The following is a 20,370-nucleotide window of genomic DNA, read 5'->3' on the forward strand; positions in this document are numbered from 1 at the left end:
AGCAGACAATCATAAAACGGTTGCAAAACTGTTGAGTCTGCTGAACGCAGCCCTTGGCTGCGTTCAGCAGAACGTTCGTTTTGCAACTGTTGGGGTGCGTTCCAAAACTCGACTCTATCAACTCCGAGTATCATTTATCCTTGTTCTTCATCGAATGTTGAACAAAGATAAAAGGTACTCGGAGTTGATAGAGTCGAGTTTTGGAACGCACCCTTGTAAGTTTCCTTAGCGCTAATTGGATCATACTTTTAGATCTAGAAGAATGGTCCTATCTCAGCAGACAATCATAAAACGGTTGCAAAACTGTTGAGTCTGCTGAACGCAGCCATTGTCTTAATACGCTAACGCGGCTCTCTAATTGGTTCATGACACCTCAAGGCTGAACTTAAGACGATCTTGAATATAAGATCTGATTATGAATACCGGCCTAATACAGCACTGATGCCATGTCCAAACGCGCATGCGTCAAAAGGTGACTCGCCTAACAACACTGATCGGAACACAACCTTGTTTTCTTTGCTATGATTTTCCAATATGGAAGGCGATTTGTTCCAACGCCAAATGGTTGCGTTCAGTAGACTCAACAGTTTTGCAACCGTTTTATGATTGTCTGCTGAGATAGGACCATTCTTCTAGATCTAAAAGTATGATCCAATCAGCGCGAAGGAAACTTCCAACAGTTGCAAAACAAACGTTCTGCTGAACGCAGCCAATACCAGCCTAGAACTCTCTTTTCACGTAGTTGCGGATTACGTGAGAAATATCTACCGTACATACTCAATCCCTAGATGCTTTTGCGGACATCCGGTGCGGATTACGAATTACGGACTGTATTGCTGGATTCACACTGCATCCGATTTTCGTCGTACGAACTGCATCCAATCAGAAAACAGGATTCCGATAATACGAAGCGAAATTCATCGGAATCCGAATCCAGCATAACAAAGGAGATGAATCCGAGGCGATATTTGATCCTTGTTTAACATTTGGTGAATAACAAGGCTAAAATAATACTTCTACGCTAACCGCTGCGTAAACGAATGCACTAAAATGTATTGCCAATCGCCGAGAAATTCAACGGGAAAACTCCTAACCCCCCCCCCCCCCAGGTTGGCGGCCCTTCGACCTGAGTGAGCAGTCGCTCACTTCAAAAGAATCGAACTAAAGATGGACTCCTAAGAAATTTTTATACACACACCATTGGTCGTCCCCGAGACTTCGGATCTTCCGGAATATTCCGCCGTTAAATTCTCACCGAAGCGCGCCCGGAGGGCCAGACGTTCTTTTATGATCACGCTTGCGGAGGGTGAACGATGATCGTGCAGGAGCCAGTGCAGGTAATGGAAGAGAAAAAGAATGACGGAGGAGGAGAAGGAGGAGAGAAAAGTAAAAGTGTTGGATTTTCCTTGAACCTCGTTACCGCTGTGACATGCGAGATTTTGTACATCGGGCCGCATCCACACGTTGACGTCTCGCCGATCGGACGTGTTTGTTCGCACCTCGACGGCTTTAATCGCGTCGAACGACTTCCACGATGGTCGCCTCTTAAAGACAGGATTGTCTCTTAAAGACAGCTCTTTCGTCCTCGTTATTTATTCGACTTTAATGGTACTCTAAACATGTATCTTTGAGTTTATTTGCCTTGTCGCAAAAAAACGAGCAAAGGAGGGTCCTGGCTATAAATAATCGCGAAATTTTGCTGTACTTAAGAATTTTGATAGATGGTCACTTGAGAATTAAATCTGAGAAAGAAAGCATTTCTAGAATTTATATATATCAATTGCGATCTTCCAAATTATTAAAAAAATTAACTTATTATGTTATGTTTGCAAATTATATTAATAAATTTAAATATTGTGCATGTATCAGCTAAATAATAAGATGCTTATCACTTAGAATTAAATCTAATAAAAATTAAATCTATATATGATATATCTTATCAATTCAAAGAATATTAATTGAATATATTTTATATATAGATAATAAAAATAATTCTTTTAAATATACATTTTAAGGACTATAAGTGACATTAACATATTGCATCATTTATGTAATAATGTATAATAAAGAACTACTCTTCTCTCTAACATTACATTGAAATCTAAGACTTATAGATATATATATTGTGTATTGTTCAAGTATTTTTTTCTAAATATTTTTATTTTTTTATTTAGTTATTTATATTGCTATTGCACAATCAATTACCAAGATAAATGTTGAATTTTCTAATTTTAGGCGGCCATATGGCATTGTTTAAATCATTATGCTTATCCAGACGCTATATTCCTGGCGGAACGGTTGTGTGCAGAAGGTAGCATCATCTACTTTGTTTATTGATTGTATTATTCTTATATTTTTATAATAAATTTGATTATATTTATATATACATTATATATACTAATGTATTATTACATCAATATTATAGTGGACACGGAGGAAAGTTTGTTTCTTTTGGCAACATGTTACTATCGTTCTGGTCGGGTTAGGCAAGCTTATGCCTTATTATCCCAGAAGGCACCCAGTTCGGCACAATGTAGATTTCTACTAGCAAAATGTTGTTATGATTTGGAAAAGTAAGTAACATGTTTTTTTTCATTGTGCTCTGTATAATGAGAACATGTGTTGATTTTTTAAAAAATTTCTAGATATGCAGAAGCAGAAGCTGCGATAATCGGTGGATATTATAAACAATTGAAAAATTTGGAAGAAATAATAACTCAGTTTGGAGAACAGGCATGCTTTTCCTTGCAGATAATAGCAAAGATTTACTATAAAATGATGCGTACTGCGAGAGGTAATGAAGCCCACAAGCTGGCTTTGAAATTGAATCCCTTCCTCTGGCACTCATTTGAAGAACTTTGTAATGTTGGCGAGAAAGTGGATCCTGCTAAGGTTTTTCAGTTAGATAAATTAGACTCTTTCGCTATGTGCCATGGTACTGTATCCACGCTTAGCTACATCACTGAACCAGATTTTATCGTACCTGGAAATAATGGTAACAATACACCTATATCAAATGGCACTAACAGGTATATACATAATTATACAATATAATAATTTTTATTTTTAATTAATAGTTTATTAATATTTAACATTTTGTTTTGTGCATTACAGTACACCCGTGACGATAGCATCAACGCTGATAAATGGTGGTCAGGCACCTCAGGTGCGACTGTGTTCCTCTATAGAGGAGTCACCACAAAATGCGTCGATTCACTACAGCAATTGTTCTTCAATATCGCCGAGGACGAAACTATCGCGTTATCGCAGTATGTTCAGTAATTCCATGAGTCCACTCACACCTAGCTTCGGTATTTTGCCGTTGGAGAACAATACACCCGAGCAGACAGTTCCACCTTCGCATACGACTCTCACAGAAGCCAATGACCAAAAGAGCTTGGCGAAACGCGTTAGTAGTTTAAGAGCTCATGTAGGGGTGAGTGCAATCTTTCAGTATCGTAATGTGTGTACAGTAACTAATTTTCTTGCATCTTTTAGCAATTAATGTCAAGAAAAGAAACACCGTTGCAACAAGGCAAATCAGTATTTTCCCAATCGGGTAATACAAGCAATACTGCCAATATTGTGACAGTAACAGCAGCTAATCCGACTTCACCTCCATCACCGACATTTCAAGGCACCAATGTTAGACGATCGTCGCGTCTTTTCAGCCATAATTCCGTAAAGGTACAATTTTGTTTTATTTCTTGTACTTTTGAATTGGAAATTGTAAAATTCACACAAAAATTTTATTAAACACCCGCCTTGATCATACATGGCCTTTTTTTAATTCATTTGTTTTTTAATTACACTATCGGTCTCTATTACATTCGATTACTATCAATTTGACACATACATTTCAGGAAAACAACAAGTCACCTAATAGGAATAAATTTGCAACTCCAAAGTCTCCATCTCGGAAAACGAAAGCGAGACTAGCCAAGGCGAATTTAAACAAAACTAACTTTAATGAGTTAAACGAGAGGAATAGGAATGAAAAGGAGAAAAGCGAAACGATCACATCTGAGAAAGCTGTAGCTAATGCAAACGCTCTTAACGCCCAAAATAATAATATTCACTCTGGTATAACATTACAAAAGCAATCGGCAGGTACGTTAATTATATTTAATTAAATTATTTGATATCTTTCAACTATAGCATAATTTAAAAAAAATGTTTGTGTTTGTAATGTTTCAGAGGGATTGATGTCTTTGTTACGAGAATTAGGAATGGCGTATCAGCACTTGAGTCAGTTCAAATGTACGCACGCGGCTCATATACTAAGTATACTGCCGTCACGACACTACAATACGGGCTGGGTACTTTCTATGTTGGCTCGTGCACATTTTGAAATGATGGATTACAAAAAGGCTGCTAGGTAATAAATTTATATTAATTGTTATTATTAAAGAAATATATTGATTTTGGCACTTTCTTCCATGTATAATGAAATAGACGTACGTTCAAACTTTAGAGTGAAAAAATGAAAAAAAAAGTTAAGAAGTCCAACTACAATAACAGTATAGATTTGTTCGCGTCGCATGCTCTGACATACTCCAACATGCTCCAACCATAGCTCCTACTCACTCGAGTGTTTGAGTAAGAGCTATGGTAGTATGTTGGAGTATGTAGATGCTTGCGACAAGAACAAACCTTGTATTTCTCTTTAATTCTCTTCTTTTTTAATTCTGTTTGCTTCATTTTTTTCGTGCAAAGTTATTTTGCCGAAGTGCGACAGTTAGAGCCACAGAGGACAGAATTGATGGAGATTTACAGCACTGTTCTGTGGCATCTACACGCAGAAGTACAGTTGTCTACGCTTGCTCAAGATCTAGTTTCCCAAGACCGTAATTCAGCAGCGGCATGGTGCGCCACGGGCAATCTCTTCTCGGCGCAAACGGAACACGAAACTGCGATTAAATTTTTCCAAAGAGCTATTCAGGTATCATGCGTTAATCTTAATTGTAGTGAATGTTAGCAGTGCTATACGACTTATTCTATTGAAAATAATATACCATTCCCTGATTACTTATTAGGTGGATCCTAATTTTCCCTATGCCTATACATTGCTAGGGCATGAATACGTTTTGACTGAAGAACTAGATAAAGCGATTACTGCTTTTCGTAACGCCATCAGACTCGATCCTAGACATTATAATGCATGGTAAGTTCTAAAAAATTTTATTAGTATCATAATGTTTCATGCTTTTTGATTACCGTCTGAATTTGTATGTAAAACATTTCTTTTATTAAAGGTTCGGATTAGGAACGATATTTTCGAAACAGGAGCAATATAGTTTAGCAGAGTTACACTTCAAACGAGCCTTACAAATAAACCCGCAGAATTCTGCGTTGATGTGTCATATAGGTGTCGTGCAACACGCCCTGAAGAAAACCGATCAGGCGTTAAAAACTTTAAACACCGCACTAATGAATGATCCGGATAATACTTTATGCAAATTCCATCGTGCGAGCATCAACTTCTCTATTGGTCGACATATGGAAGCTCTAAGAGAATTCGAGGAGCTAAAGAATATTATACCCAAAGAATCTCTAGTCTATTATTCGATAGGAAAAGTAAGAGATCAGTATAGTTAATCAAATAATTTTTTTTTATTTTAACTTCTCTTATATAAATATACCTTTATATTTGCAATAGGTACATAAAAAATTAGGCAATACCCATCTTGCGTTAATGTACTTTAGTTGGGCAACGGATTTAGATCCGAAGGGTGTTAATAGTCAAATTAAGGAGGCTATATTGAGTCCAGGTCAAGGAGATGATGACTCTCCGCCGACACAATCAGGTATGTAGTTATCAGATATAGTGAGACCTATACGGAATTTTAATTATTTAGAACTTTAAAATCATTTATGTTACAAATATTATTTGCTATTTTATATAAGTGAAATGATTCGTAATATTGTTATCACACAAATATATTTTATTGATAACATAATGATTTGTATAATTAATTTTCACAAAATTTGTATAATTAATCTCACAAAATTATTGTATTCTTATAGATGAACAGCAAGCACAAAGTAACTCAATGGAACAGGATGTTGAAACTAGTAGAGAAGGAAGTGCCGCGCCACTTGCCGGCAATGTCTCGGTCGAACCTCACGCCGATGACAGCGACGATAGTTTATGAAAACGATATGCGAGAAGACTTCCGTGAAAAAGAGATGGAGCGTTACTATCTTCATTATCAGTCATCTAAAATCATTTTTCGCCAATCTCGCTTTGCTTAGTCGGAGCTTAGTCAGATCACTGATGCGCGATCATTGATTTAAATTGAACGGTTGTCGACATCTTTGCAAACTATTCCATACGATACATATAATTCGGTTAAAAAGAATTATTATATTATTTTTCCGCATCATCAAATTTTCCTTTTATCTTGCATGATTTCGTGGATTCTTATATTCACGGATGCGATGTCTTCGCAAAGATAGAAGACTCGTATGTAGCATCCTCCATCGACTTGTATATTACGCGTTCGCCTCTGTATATTTTTTTACGATTGTTTGATTATCTTTTCTATTTTTTCATGCGCTCTTAATCATCTCTCTCTTTCTTGTACCTCGTCCCGTTTCGCGAATAAGTCGCTTTAAATCAAATGTGATTCAGAGACGAGAACTCGAAAAGAATTGGCTTTAATCAGGCTTGATTATAATAAAGAAGGAAGGAGAAGGATCAATTTAATTTGCGACGAGATATTAAAGATTTACGGTTGAGTAGAGACTGTATCATGTTGCGATAAGGTGAACGAATATAACCGTAAGCATGTCGTATATAGTTAGGTAATATGATTAATTGTTCGCGAATAAGGAAGAAGAGTCTTGTGTAAATGTAAATTATTATTACTGTGTACTACTATTATTACTATTACTATTAGTGCTACCATTATTATTTGTATGATTATCATTGTTGATTTAGTGATTGTGAAGGTATCGTTAGCTGCTCGGCGTCAGAGCAGCCCCTAGACGATCGTGCAATTCTCGCCATGAAGATCCCCTCGGTTGATCGAACATACGAATCCGAAACACCGCGACTGCGATTTCGGTGGTTCAGTAATCGCGCGATTACATTCGGTTTTTCGATCTCTATCTGATATCCGGAATTTAGCATAACTCGCCTCGCAAATGTCTATATATATATATATATAGAAATACTCGTCGGATTATATTCTTAATAGTGCTGGACAGAATTTATGATGTTTACGGCGTCGGTCTTCGTATCGATATTAAGTGTACAATGCAAATTGTGTCGTTACTCCTCGAATATCGTCAAATTTGCTGGAACAGAGATCTCAACGTGTTGCATTAGGAGGAACGGCGTATATATAAATAATATACGTTTATTTTTAATTTTAAACAAATTGAGTTGTGATCCTAGTGCGCTGGTATCTGTCGCGCGTGACTGTAACATTTTATATTGTACACGTAATTAAACGAAAGACGTCACACGGAAAAAAGAAAAAAATAAGTTGTACACAAGTCGTCGACTAAAAAAATACGTCTGTATGATGCAGATACGCGTATCCTGTTTCTTCCGCTCCTTTATACAGGATGGATACTAAATCCTCTGCACGATTTTAAAGGGTGATTCCCCACATAAATTTAAGACAAAAACTTCATATAACGTATGTTTGTGCATGTTCAAAGTTTCATCAAAATAACCTGAGTGGTTTTCGAAATTTTTGGAAAAGAACTTTTTCCTTCAACGTTAATACTCTGTCTCTTTGATTTGAAACTAAATTGTTTCGGGCATATGCAATTTTCGTCTTGAATTTGTGTGGGGAATTACCGCTTAAAATTTTAGAGTTAGTATTCACACTGTATGTCTATCCCTTTTCAATTTATTTATTTATATTTATCTCTTTTTCGCATCTCTTTCCAGTTCCACATTCATCCCTGCGTCTTTGACGGGGAACAAAATGGGAGCGAGGGTGGAGATCTTTTTGCATATATCCGACATATTGCATCTAATCTCGTTATTTATTAACGGCGTCTAATCGTTATTTATTGTTTGATCCACGTATGTTTAATTGCCGAGCGGAAATGGAGTCGTAACTATCTTCCAAAGAGTTTAGGAAAACCAATACGCGCGCGTAAATGTATGTGATGTCTGGCTCGCTTTTACCCAGCCGCCGCCATACAGAAACCGAGAAGGTTCGATCGAAGCCAACAATCGCTGCCGTGTTACTCGTTACAAAGAGGTGTATGCGCAAAATAAAGGCCTGCACTTTTTACGAAACTATATTGACGACCTCACTCCTCACCTATTTATCCAATACATTTAACATTGATTTCTTGCGCGCGGCGAAAAGATTTTTTTTTAATTTTGTTAAAAGCTTGTAGCGTATATAAAAATCATAAGAAAGACGACAGCGTGTTTACGGCGAGGTGAGATAACGGAGAAAATGATTGCCGATACGAACTACTGCCTGAGAGGGGAGCGAGACGGTGGACGCGACCCGCGGGGTCGTCCGTCTCTTTCGTCTTCTTCTGTTATCGTTTATTACCGTCGACAAGAATCCGCCAGTGGTTTGCGAAGTGTGTTGTTGAAGCGATCGAATCGATGAGACGAACGGATCACACGGCGAGCATGACCCCGCGAGCGTCTAGGAGAGACTCGGACGTCGTCCTGTCCAACTTCAGTCACAAGGAACACCTCTTTAAGTTCCTCGTCATTGGCGATTATGGTGTTGGTGAGTCACGGCGAGATTCGTAATTGATAAACTTACATTATTTGAAATACAAATTTGAAAGGTAATTTTTTTATCAAAAGATGTATTAAAAGTATAAAACTTATAAAACAAATTGATATACCATAGCTCGAAAACTATTCATTATTATATCTTGTGTCTATGATATTTTTTGTTTACATTATAAGCTACATTATATTTGAAAACTAGTTTATTTCATCGGACCTAATTTTCTATATAGTTAGTGCGAATCCTTTTCGGTACCCTTGCAGTTCTCTCACAGAATTTAACGCAAAATCTTTTCCCATTTAGATTTTCACAGAAATTATTTATTTTAGGCAAAACTGCGCTGGTCAGAAGATACACGGAAGGTAATTTGTTGCAATTTGTCTCTTGTCCATATTATCGAAGTTAATTAGCAATTCTTGCCCAGAATTGTTTCGCAAGAAATTCCCGAAAACTTTAAACGTTTGACATGCGTTTAATCGCAATCATAGTCGTGGATCGCATGTCGCGAAAGGATAGGTATTGCGGGAGCGTGCATTCAGAAAAGGGAAAGAGCCGGCTTATCCGTTTTAACGATACGTGCGTCAAACACCGCAGCTGCGATACGACGCTATTAATCCGGACGTCACCGGCGCACACTCTCGAAACTGTCTTTTCCAGGGAAGTTCTCCTCGAATTACAAGATTACCATAGGCGCCGATTTTGCGATAAAAACGCTCGATTGGGATCCGCAAACTAAAATAAACTTACAGCTATGGTACTTGTAGACGCATAATTTATATTGCTTGCTATTTCATTGTCTTCAAGGGCTCCCGCATGTATTTTGCGACCCCTCGAAATTATTTTTAATCCCGCAGAATATATAATTATGAAAACGACAATTTAATTTTGTATATTTTAGGGACATCGCTGGTCACGAGAGATTTGGATACATGACGAGGGTCTATTATAAATACGCGTAAATATGACTAACGTATCTTTTATTATCCGCTTGAATTAATTTTATTTCTTTTAGTTTGGTTTCTTTGTATTAAATACGTTTATTATCATATAATAGACATATTTGGCTCCAATTTAATAGTACACTATTAAATTGATATAACGTGGATATAAATTATATCCAATTTGAGTTATTTTTAATCATTTCTATAGGTTGTCGTTGCTACTCAATAAGTCGTTAATTTAACTAAAACAATGAAATAAACAATTTAACTCAAAGAAAATGTATTAAATTTGACTTAAATTTAATTTATTATGGCATACGTTAACAAGGATGTTAAGTTTATTTTGAAACCACAGAAATGAATTGACTTACATTTCACATACAGTTAAAAATAGAATGTTATTTAACTCAAGAGATTTTCTTCTGATTGTCATTGTTCCTTTCATATTTAACAGTGTATGATATGACTCATCGAAATAATTAAGATTAGATGTGTAAACATTATTTTTGACTGATCAATCTGAAAAATTTCAACCATATTTTTTATTTGTTATTATTTAATTTATTTTTTTTAATTTGTCTCTCACGCTCATTGATTTTTTATTTATACGTAGGGTAGCCGCGGCTCTCGTATTCGACATCTCACGCGCGGCGACCTTCCAGTCGATGAAGAAGTGGCTGAACGATCTCAGGGAGAAGGTCGCGCTGCCAGACGGTTCAGGTATACCAGTCGTACTCCTGGCGAATAAGTGCGACATATCGGTCGCTGTAACCGACGAGCAGATCTCCAAGTTCTGCAGAGAGAACAAGATACACGCTTGGTACGCGACTTCCGCGAAAAACAACACCAACGTCGGTAGGTGAACGATCAGCTTACTCTCTGCTCATTCCCGTATTTATATCCTTAAAAAGGATATTGTTATCTTATTTATTGCATAAAAAAGTAATAATTATTAACATTATTATTAATGTTTTGAATTGTTAATAATATTTTAAAAAATATGGATCCAAAAGAGAGAGTGATTACGATTGTGAGAATTTACATATATTGTTTTACTTCTATAAAAAAATTTGTATACTCTCTCTATTACTAAAGAAGGATGCTGGAGAAATGACCAAATTCTAGCCTTAAATACTTATCAAGTTATACGTGTTTAAATACTAATAGTTTTCGATTAATTACCGAAATATTTTGATGTCTTGATTTAATGTTTTCGCAAGATACATCATTCGACTTTTCTTAAATGGCTCTTTAATACGATATATGATGTATAATTTGTACATCTCGGAATTTTTTCATTTTAATTTAAGAAAAACAGTCTTAATTTAATATCCTTTGCAGAAACAGCGATACGCTATTTGGTGGACAAGGTGCTAAGTTCAAGATTCGACAACGGTATACGAGACTCAATTCGATTACGGCACGAGGGCACGTCGAGTCGCGAAAAATCTATGTGTTGCAAATAGAACGATATATACACGTGCATGAACGATCATCTTAGAATTATAATTGAGAATACACATCAATCAACGTGCATGAACAGATAATTGCGAGATCATCAAACACGGTGGTAATATAATGATAAAACGAAGCTACAAAAGTGTATCGTTGAAAGATTTATATACATATTATCATAGTCACATTTGCTTTATGTGATAACCATTGTCATTATCATTTATTGACCGCGCGTTACAATGTACCCTTTATAAATTTACGTAAATAAATTACAGAAAATAAGATGATGAACTTAATTAATAATTATTCTTTTAATTAAATAAAATTTTCCAAATTCTCTGAAATTCTATGAAAATAAAAGATGCTATTATCATTTATCCGCCATGCCAACAATAATGTCCTCTTATAAATTTACATGTATAATAAATAATGGATAAAAAATAATTACGACGAGACTTATCGTGGTTATTCTTTTAATTATATTTAAATTAATAATCTAAAATGCTAATATTTATTAAAAGTAACCAAAAAGGTAAATGGAAGGTGCCGTTATATCATTTTTCTCAGCCATGCTAATATAATAATATTTATAAATTGATATGTCACGTTTATTAAATTTTGAATATAATTAAAAATAAACAATAACTAATTAATTGTGATTTTTTTCGTTAAATGAAATTAATTTGAAACATAGTTTTTATTACAAGCAGTAAAAAATTAATGTGTGATTTTTTAATTTTTTCTTCATTACGTCTGAAATGCAATAAAGATAGAAGACGTAACGTTTTGCAAATATTGTTATTTTTGCTTGTAAATTACGATAACACACAAGCTTACGTACACATTTTTAGTAAGTTCTATTCGCTGTAACCCCGATAATATTTTATCAGGCATTTAAGAGTACAGAGACATTTAAGAATAGCGCCGATCGCATAGAGATAATGAGCGTTTCCAGATTGAGTTAGGTCGATTAGAAGGAAAGTATAGGTTATGCGTCGCAGTAGTTAAAGTTATACAGTGTTGAATCGTAGCTTGTAGGGAGTAGTGTACGCGAACAATTTTAAACTTATGGAAGTTTAACACGCATTCTAATAAGCCATTAGTCATAAATAAGAAGTTAGAAGCTGGAAATTGACCAATCACAGTCGTCAATTTCCAGCTTCTAACTTCTGATTTATGACTAATGGTTTATTGTAGAATGCGTGAAGGCCATTACACGTACAAAAATTTTAGTCGTAAGCGTAAGGCCGCAAGCAAATCGACCAATCACAGTCAAGCGTTTAAAAACGCGAGATCTTAATTTTGATTGTGATTGGTCGATTTGCTTGTGACCTTACGATTTCGACTAAAATTTTTGTACGTGTGACGGCCTTTAGAACGCGCGTTTAATTGCATTCTTTCAATTCGCAAACTGCAGGATAAGGATTAAATTGAGCTCTTTATTCATAACGGAAATAAAGAATAATAATAATGACCGACAACTTTCCAGATGGCGTGAATACGGGTAAGCGTATATTAAGTAAAAAAGAAGATAAGTAAATTAGATAGGGAAGAAATTATATTTTAAGTAAAGCAAATTAAGAAGCGAAATGACAAAGTTAAATACTTGAGCAAAAAATTTCTTTTTTTTATTTTTATTGTATTAGATTTGGATAATGCAACTTAAGTTCTTATATTTTCCGGTACAGTGCTAGGAAATAAACGATTATCCGAGCTCGGGAAAACGTTAACACATGAACATCTGGCTCTTGATTTTCGCAAATTTTATGTACCACCGCCGAAACATCTTAAACGGTTCCCTGTCGGCAGCTTATCTCTCCAAGATGCCGGATACGTTCGGCAGTATCCGTAAGTTTAATTGGAATACCCTCCTTTTAAATTACCTTCTCTCTCCCCGTTTAATAAAATAGTCTCGCTTTAGATTCGAAAATATATATCATATTACTCATAGTCCGTTTCGTATAAAATGAAAATTTTTATACAATAAATAAATTATTAAATTAATAAAAATTATGTTAAAGATGATAAATATGGATTTAATTGTTTTGCATTAGATATAGCAGCTTATATAACTTGGAGTTTTACGGTGATGACGCGACAAAAGCTGTCTATAAAGATGTGGAATTATTTAAAGAGGCCGGTGGCGGAACTATCGTGGAGAACAGTAGCCACGGTTTGAAACGTGATATTTCTTTAATGAAGAACATCAGCCAGTCCTTGGGAGTTAACGTGATTGCGGGAACCGGTATATAGTATGCTATATGTAATAATATTAATTTTATTTAATAAAATATAATTTAAAATCATAATAATACATTATTATATTACTTTATTGTATTATTTGTTATAAATTTTCTCAACTTAAACAGGCCATTACCTCGCCAGCACTCAAAATGCATCGACTCTTAATATGACCAAAGAAGAAATGTACAATCTACTATGCAAAGAGTTAGAAGAGGGTTGCGTGGAGTGTCCCGAAGTAAAGGCAGGATTCATTGGAGAAGTTGGCAGTACTTGGCCGATCGAAGGTATGCACGCAATTGTACTTAAACAGTTGCCGAATGTTTTTCGTAATTATTATCGATTTATTGCGAATCATTCTATACTTTCAGCAAAACTTGTATCAAGATATTACATATATTATTATATTAAATTTTATATATATATATAATATACTAAAATATTATAAAATATGTCTATTAGACTTTGAAAAACGTGCCATTTGCGCAACTGCCGAGGTGCAAGCTCAGTTACGTTGCTCTGTAAGCTTTCATCCTGGAAGGAATGCATCTGCGCCCATGGAAATAATGAGGATCTATCAAGAGGCGGGTGGAGATATGAGCAGAGCTATTATGTCTCACGTCGATCGTAAGAGAGTTACAACTTTTTTCTTTTTTCATCAATTTTTAACTTTTAATTTAGATATCCATTTGAATGTATCACCACGATTAATTAAATTAATTTGATAGGTACGTTAATAAAAAAGGAGCAGCTCATGGAATTCGCCGACGCTACCAAATGTTATATCCAGTTCGACCTGTTCGGTATGGAATGCTCTTTCTATCAGTTGAATCCGTTGGTCGATTATCTGTCAGATGCACAGCGTGTCAAACGTATTGCGCTGCTGAAGAAAGAGAAAAAACTAGACCGAGTTCTCATGAGTCATGATATACACACCAAACATCGCCTGGTACGCATCTCTCTAATATTTTCCGTTTTTCATATAATTTTATAAATTAATGTTTCCCTGATCCCAGACTAGACACTTGAAAACACTTTGTTGACTTTTAAGATACATTTTGGCGGACATGGATACTCTCATATTGCTAATAATGTTGTGCCAATCATGATAAACAAGGGTTTCACGACGGAAGAAATGATACTGATAACAGTTGAGAATCCCAAGAAGTGGCTTACTCGGCAGTAAACCAAATCTTGCGAAACAAACTGTGTTCTTAATTATAAATTGATATTTTTACGAATAATTATAAACTAATAGAATACATTAATTATTTCAAAATTAATTTTTATTAAATTAATATAATTTAATAATAAACAATGTTTAAATGCCGTTCTATTCGATACAATGAAAATACGAAACTCGATCTACAGATTGACTCGAATAACAAGATTCTTTGAGATATTAATCAATAATTTTTTGTTAAGTTAAAAAATAGTTTTTCCTCTTTCTTAAAAAAGCTTGATTTTTTGAATTGTATTACTTTTGAAATAAAAGAACAATATTAAGTTCTATAAAGGAAACAAATCGTTTATTAAAAATTAAAAATCCTAGCATATTTTTGTTCATAATTTTATTCTAACGTAAACTATTATTACAATAGTCTATCTTTTTACCACAATTTTCGCTTAAGAATTATTATATTAATAATCATGTAAATAAAAGACAATACAAAGTTTATATTTTATTATAAAATACAATGACACATGACAATCTTTGGTAAAAGTCATTATCCAGTAGAAAGTATAACTATTCCTCGAATGTCTCAAAAATTAAAAACCTACGCAACATATTCGACATTCGTATTATTTCACTCTTTAACGAAAAAATAATTTATGAATTATTTTATTTTCTTATTATATTACGAGGTAAAAAAAATTATGCGAACTAACTTGATAACTATTGCACGGTTATCAATAACAATTTATTTCTTTTTCTTCTCATCTTCCATTTTTTCCTTTTGAAACGGGAAACGTCTTTTGTCTTTTTCCATTTTTCTCGACGTTCGCCTCACAGCTCCTCCTGGAATTGCGAACTTCTCACGGGATTCATAGCGATAGAGACCGTCGATACCATCGTTTTGCTGAAGTCCTTTGAGTAGTCTAGCAGAGGAATAAAGTACAATTGCATTTCAATTAATATTAATGAAAATACTCGCAGTTGCATGGAATACACAAATACAAGCACTTGACAGAGAGACGATAATAAAGTAAATTATTTTTAAATAGTTACAAATTTATATTTTGTATAATATAATAGTATATGTTATTGAAGCAAAATATGTATTTAAAGAACAATGAAATTAAACAACGCTGTTTTATATGACATTTATATATTTTATAACTCGTGAAAATCATAAGAGGATAAAATACTCTTTCTTCTAAATTTTGAATTAAGTTCCGTAATTTTCTATAGATATTAATATAATTTAATTTTAGTTAATTAAAAAAGAGTGAGCGGTGAAGATTAGAACTACATTTAGTCAAACTGAGTCAATAATAAATTCAGCGAATTGCGATAAAAAAAACTTGAGGTGTTTTTGTGTGTTAGCACATTATTAATGATTAATTATAACTATGATTGAAGGTGCAGAAGCATCCGATGATGATTGCGACAATTTGACGTCGCTTGCTCGTCTCGATTTTACGAAAAGTGGAATTAAGAACATGCAGAGCGTAGAAGAAAATCAGTAATTAGGAATTGCGATTAATTGACATTAGCACATATATAAATATACACACAGACTGGTCAGTGGTACCAAAGTGACGATCAAAACAGAAAGCAGCAAACTTGTGGTGCCCTTGACTTACGAAGTGAGCGAGTGGTCGCTTAGGCTCGCGCGCTCGGTCAGAGCTTGGTGAGCGTTACCGCGTGTCGTTGCTCGAAGTTACCTTGGACGTAGTCATGCTGATGGGCCTGGAGACCGCCGGCACCACCCGGCGCACTGCTGCCGTACGGCGTTAAGGTCGCCCTTATCCATTTGCAGCCGATCACACCGGCGTACGCTTGCCTGTACTGCTTATTCATGATCACGTAGATGATTGGATTCACGCATGAAGCGAAGTACAATAGCAAGTATCCCAGAATGTGACACTCTGAAACAATTTGACGGAACGACGCTAAATAATAATCTAAAATGACGATACGATTTCAACAAATTTCTTTTTAACGAATTTATTATTTAAAATAATAATCGTGTAAGCTGTAATTTTCAAAACGATAAGAAGAGAAATGAAAACTGATAAAAACTGAACGTATATTATATAGGCAATGCTGCGATAAATGAAGATGAGAATGTAAAATGTTATTTCATTCGGAAATAATGCGCTATAAATAATAATTCTTACCGGGACATCTGACTTCCGCATCGGCCACCTTGACAATGGTGATTGGTAAATAGCACGCGAGGAAGCTGAGAAAGATTACTAATACCATCTTTGTGAGTCTCCATTCGCTGCGCTTCTGTTTGAGTTCCCTGATATCCCTTCCGGGCGTATGAGGTGACTTTATCGTCGGTCCAGCATGTTTTCGCAATCGCGATTCTGATCTAGAATGGTGATTAAATTTTAATTAATGCAGTATAATCAACGGTAAAGATTATTTATAAACGTGTAAATCGGAAATGTCAAATTACTTGTGCACCACCCAAAATATCTTAGCGTAACAGCCAACAATCACTAAGCAGGGTATCAGAAATCCCATAACGAAAAGGAATGTCTTAGAAGTGTAACCACGACGATCCTTGACGATGGAGCAGGTCTCCAAATTGGAATCGTAATCGAATTTACCTGATAGAGTACAAATGAGTGATGAATAATAAAGCAAAATATAACAAATATACATTTAAAAAGAATATTCAATATATATATGTAAAATAAAAAAATATTTACATACAAGAGGCAGGAATATGATATATTTAATTTCTTATTTAATTATGAAAAATCATCTTTATATCAGTATATTAAGTATTTAATGTAACAGTCTTATTAATTATTCTGCCAAATAATTAAATAATATTTTTTTATTTATTCTTGGAATATTTGCAACTTTACCGCTTTTAGCAAGTTTTTACCGTTGAACGCTTCAATTATGAATAATTAAATAATAAAATAGCGACTCACCCCACACTCCTGCCAGCGTAGGTATCTGCATCCCATAAGAGAAGATCCAGCAAAAGATTATCATTGTGGCTATCCAATACTTCGTGTAAACCTTGCTATAAATATCGTGATGCGCTATCATAATATACCTATAAAATCAAAAGATTGAATTATAAATAATAATTCTTTAAACTCGATCGAATCGAAGAAAATTTTTTAACTGGATCAGGCAGTTCAACTGTAAAGAGTTAAGAAGATTTAAAAAAAAGCACACGCACCTATTAATAGTGATTGCTGCGACAGACAGGAGACTGACCCCGACATTTCCGTACCGCAAAAAGGGTACAAAAATGCAGAAGAATCGAATGTCTGCCCAACTGGCGTTGATGAATCTGATTGAATCGAACGGCAGCACCAGCAGACAGAACACAAAGTCCGCGATGCATAAGCTGTTTCAGTAATAAAAATTTCATTTTAATCGACGTGAACGTTAGAGAAAGTTCCGTTTTAAAAAAATGCTAGAATTTAGGAGCCAATTTCTTTTAGAATGACGCGATATATTTATACGAGATAATGATGAACACAAGGTGTAGTACAAAAGCTTCTTCAATATGTGTGTGAACAAGCTATTTATTATAAAGTAAATTTATAAGTAAATAATTTTGATAACAAAGTCATGTATGTAGACTTGTTTATCATACCTTATAATAAAGGCCGCTGCAACATTGCGAACTTTAGGATATTTACATAACGCCACGATCGTTAGTAGATTACCGGCTAAACCGATAATCATGATGATGATTGCCACTACCGCTGCAAAGGTTCTCAAGGGCTTTGGAAATCTGCGGTAGATAAAATAATCATCAGAATAGCCATTTCTCCACATAACTATACATACATTGATAAGTAACAATTATATATGTATATAATTAAAAATTTATATAATTAATACAATTAAGTTTATAATTATAAATAATAACAAATAACTTTAGAAAATTAAAATCAATGATTGATTTAAATTCAAAATTAAGATAATATAAATGTACCGCGCACAAATTCCACAAGTTTGAAATAAAAATCAAGATTATTTTCATTATTTTAAATTTAATTCACACAATTAATTCACAAATTTAATTACACCACTTCGTAACTTTGAAATAAAGTCGATTTCAAGACAACCAAAGAATGTATGAAAAATCGAAATATTGAAGAATTATGCTGATTCTACAATGAGTCAGTAGACAGTAGTCCTAAATCTTTATCGTTGACTAACTTCATCGATTAAGGCCCAGTTTCACAATTCTTAACCGAGGTTTAACTTATTCCTTATCTCTTTCTAGAACTAAAAATATCTAATTTTAGAATTGAAAAAAAGAGATGAGAAATAAGATGAACCTCAATTAAGAGTTAATCGTAAATTGTGAAACTGAACCTAAGAGTAAAGACTTCCGACTGCACTCGTTGTAGAATCAGCATTAGAGATTCTATATAAGACTGTATATATGCTTCTAAAAAGAACATACCTCGATAATTCCGCGTCGACAATAGTGCTATGCGTGGCATTGTCCATGATACGCGGCAACCACGTGTCCGTGCCGTCCATTATGCCAGCCGTGCCGAAGGTGTCGAAGCTCTGATCTAGCGATTCCATTCGGCCTCGACCTGACCTCGAAGGCCTGCAACATTCACGAGCGGAAGAACGGAATTAAATATTCGACTTACATTCCCTTTAAAGTTGCGTTCAAATGACACGGTTTTTCTTCTCCGATCCGGCTTTTCTATCGTAGAAAAACTGTCCCCCCAATCAGCTGTTCGACGTAACGTCCCAGCTGATCTGTTGTGTACAGTTTTTTGTATGGTTTTAAAGGATCGGAAAAAACCCAATTTTTCCGCGGATTTTTTCGGTTTTTTTTTCTCAAGAGTAGAAAAATTGATTTTGGAAAAATTCACGCGTGTTCGTAAAACCCACTACGTTTGCTTCTCGGTTCTTTCCGTAAAGAAAATAATTACGTATAGGTAGGGCTGCCATCTGTAAAATCACTAATCTAAGACAATGAGCTTCAAATCCCCGGATTTTACAACTAAAACCCGAACATTTTTTTTATGTTAATATTAATTTTTTCATCGTAAATTTTGTTTATTTAATATAATATTTAACATTTTTATACCTAAAAGTATTTTCACAAATAAAAACGAAAGTTCAAATAGTTACGAAGTATATTTATTAATCATAACTAAAATTTACCTTTTTAAAACAAGGTAAAAAAAGGTGCCAAATGTGCATGCTCCTCTCAGAAAAAAACCTACATAAATTATTATACGCGCTTGTATGTGCCTCCTTGAAGAAAAATAATGACTTTCTATTTCAAACCTATTCCAAACGTCCAAACGTTGAAAGTATTCCAAACTATGAAAAAGTATATAATAATAATTTTTTTCAAAAAATATGTGAAATCTTTAAATTGCATCAATTATAAACAGAAAATATATATTAAAATTTTATATTAAATCATGACAACTTGCGTAGTTGTTATTTAATAATAATAATACGAGTACAATGAAAAACTATACAAAATCCGGACCACTTCGAAAAACCTGCTCGGACGCTCCCTGACGCCTTCAAAACTAGGACAAATCCGAGAAAATCCGGACGGATGATAGCCCTACGTATAGAATACACAGCGGGATAAGTTAACAGAAATTTTGAAATCGTGTAAAAGATTGAGGTCGCATGATGTATTCAATAAAACGTACACTATTGCACCATTAATGTAAGAATTAAAAATATAGAGTCCAAACATCATGTTTATATGATGATAATAGTAGGTCTAGAAAATAATTTGGATTTAAACTGAATTCGTAACAAAATATTTGAAAAAAAATAAACTACACAAAGAAACACTTCAAGAGTT

The 20,370-nt window shown here is 34.4% G+C and overlaps 4 protein-coding genes across 9 annotated transcripts in view; 3 read left to right on the forward strand and 1 right to left on the reverse strand.

Annotated features, from left to right (window-relative positions):
• Positions 1-1,155: 1,155 nt before the first annotated feature.
• Cdc27 (cell division cycle protein 27) lies at positions 1,156-8,338 on the forward strand. Its single transcript, XM_018456855.1, has 13 exons — positions 1,156-1,337; positions 2,236-2,311; positions 2,426-2,573; positions 2,646-3,029; positions 3,115-3,436; positions 3,499-3,687; positions 3,864-4,110; positions 4,198-4,378; positions 4,717-4,942; positions 5,037-5,164; positions 5,256-5,577; positions 5,660-5,807; positions 6,028-8,338. Exons 1-13 carry the CDS (start codon positions 1,314-1,316, stop codon positions 6,153-6,155), a joined length of 2,523 nt encoding a protein of 840 aa, XP_018312357.1. The 5' UTR covers positions 1,156-1,313; the 3' UTR covers positions 6,156-8,338.
• A 58-nt stretch (positions 8,339-8,396) lies between these two features.
• Positions 8,397-11,354, forward strand: LOC108728352 (ras-related protein Rab-32). The gene is made up of 6 exons (XM_018456857.1): positions 8,397-8,717; positions 9,053-9,085; positions 9,381-9,477; positions 9,622-9,678; positions 10,278-10,519; positions 11,006-11,354. Exons 1-6 carry the CDS (start codon positions 8,588-8,590, stop codon positions 11,128-11,130), a joined length of 684 nt encoding a protein of 227 aa, XP_018312359.1. The 5' UTR covers positions 8,397-8,587; the 3' UTR covers positions 11,131-11,354.
• A 727-nt stretch (positions 11,355-12,081) lies between these two features.
• Positions 12,082-16,204, forward strand: LOC108728371 (phosphotriesterase-related protein). Of its 3 annotated transcripts, none has more exons than XM_018456891.1 (8): positions 12,082-12,165; positions 12,537-12,623; positions 12,808-12,967; positions 13,174-13,364; positions 13,489-13,647; positions 13,823-13,987; positions 14,089-14,309; positions 15,945-16,204. In XM_018456891.1, exons 2-8 carry the CDS (start codon positions 12,590-12,592, stop codon positions 15,978-15,980), a joined length of 966 nt encoding a protein of 321 aa, XP_018312393.1. In that variant the 5' UTR covers positions 12,082-12,165; positions 12,537-12,589; the 3' UTR covers positions 15,981-16,204. The 3 variants fall into 3 exon arrangements, with proteins under 3 accessions (XP_018312393.1, XP_018312392.1, XP_018312391.1); XM_018456890.1 differs by lacking the exon at positions 15,945-16,204 and adding an exon at positions 14,412-14,611; XM_018456889.1 differs by lacking the exons at positions 12,082-12,165; positions 15,945-16,204 and adding exons at positions 12,320-12,354; positions 14,412-14,546.
• moody (G-protein coupled receptor moody) overlaps positions 15,089-20,370 on the reverse strand; it is a 10,835-nt gene continuing 5,553 nt past the window's right edge. Inside the window, exons 2-9 of one of the 4 annotated variants that reach the window (XM_018456885.1) lie at positions 18,982-19,134; positions 18,160-18,300; positions 17,737-17,907; positions 17,480-17,607; positions 16,993-17,146; positions 16,706-16,905; positions 16,250-16,453; positions 15,089-15,460 (exon numbers count right to left, since the gene is read on the reverse strand). In XM_018456885.1, the coding sequence (XP_018312387.1) occupies positions 15,369-15,460; positions 16,250-16,453; positions 16,706-16,905; positions 16,993-17,146; positions 17,480-17,607; positions 17,737-17,907; positions 18,160-18,300; positions 18,982-19,134 (1,243 nt within the window). In that variant the 3' untranslated portion in view covers positions 15,089-15,368. Of the gene's footprint in view, positions 15,461-16,168; positions 16,454-16,705; positions 16,906-16,992; positions 17,147-17,479; positions 17,608-17,736; positions 17,908-18,159; positions 18,301-18,981; positions 19,135-20,370 lie in introns of all 4 variants that reach the window. The other 3 variants (XM_018456888.1, XM_018456887.1, XM_018456886.1) reach the window with 3 other exon arrangements.

Source organism: Mycetomoellerius zeteki, unplaced genomic scaffold, assembly GCF_001594055.1.
Source record: "Mycetomoellerius zeteki isolate Tzet28-1 unplaced genomic scaffold, Tzet1.0 scaffold61, whole genome shotgun sequence".
Lineage (NCBI taxonomy): Eukaryota > Metazoa > Arthropoda > Insecta > Hymenoptera > Formicidae > Mycetomoellerius > Mycetomoellerius zeteki.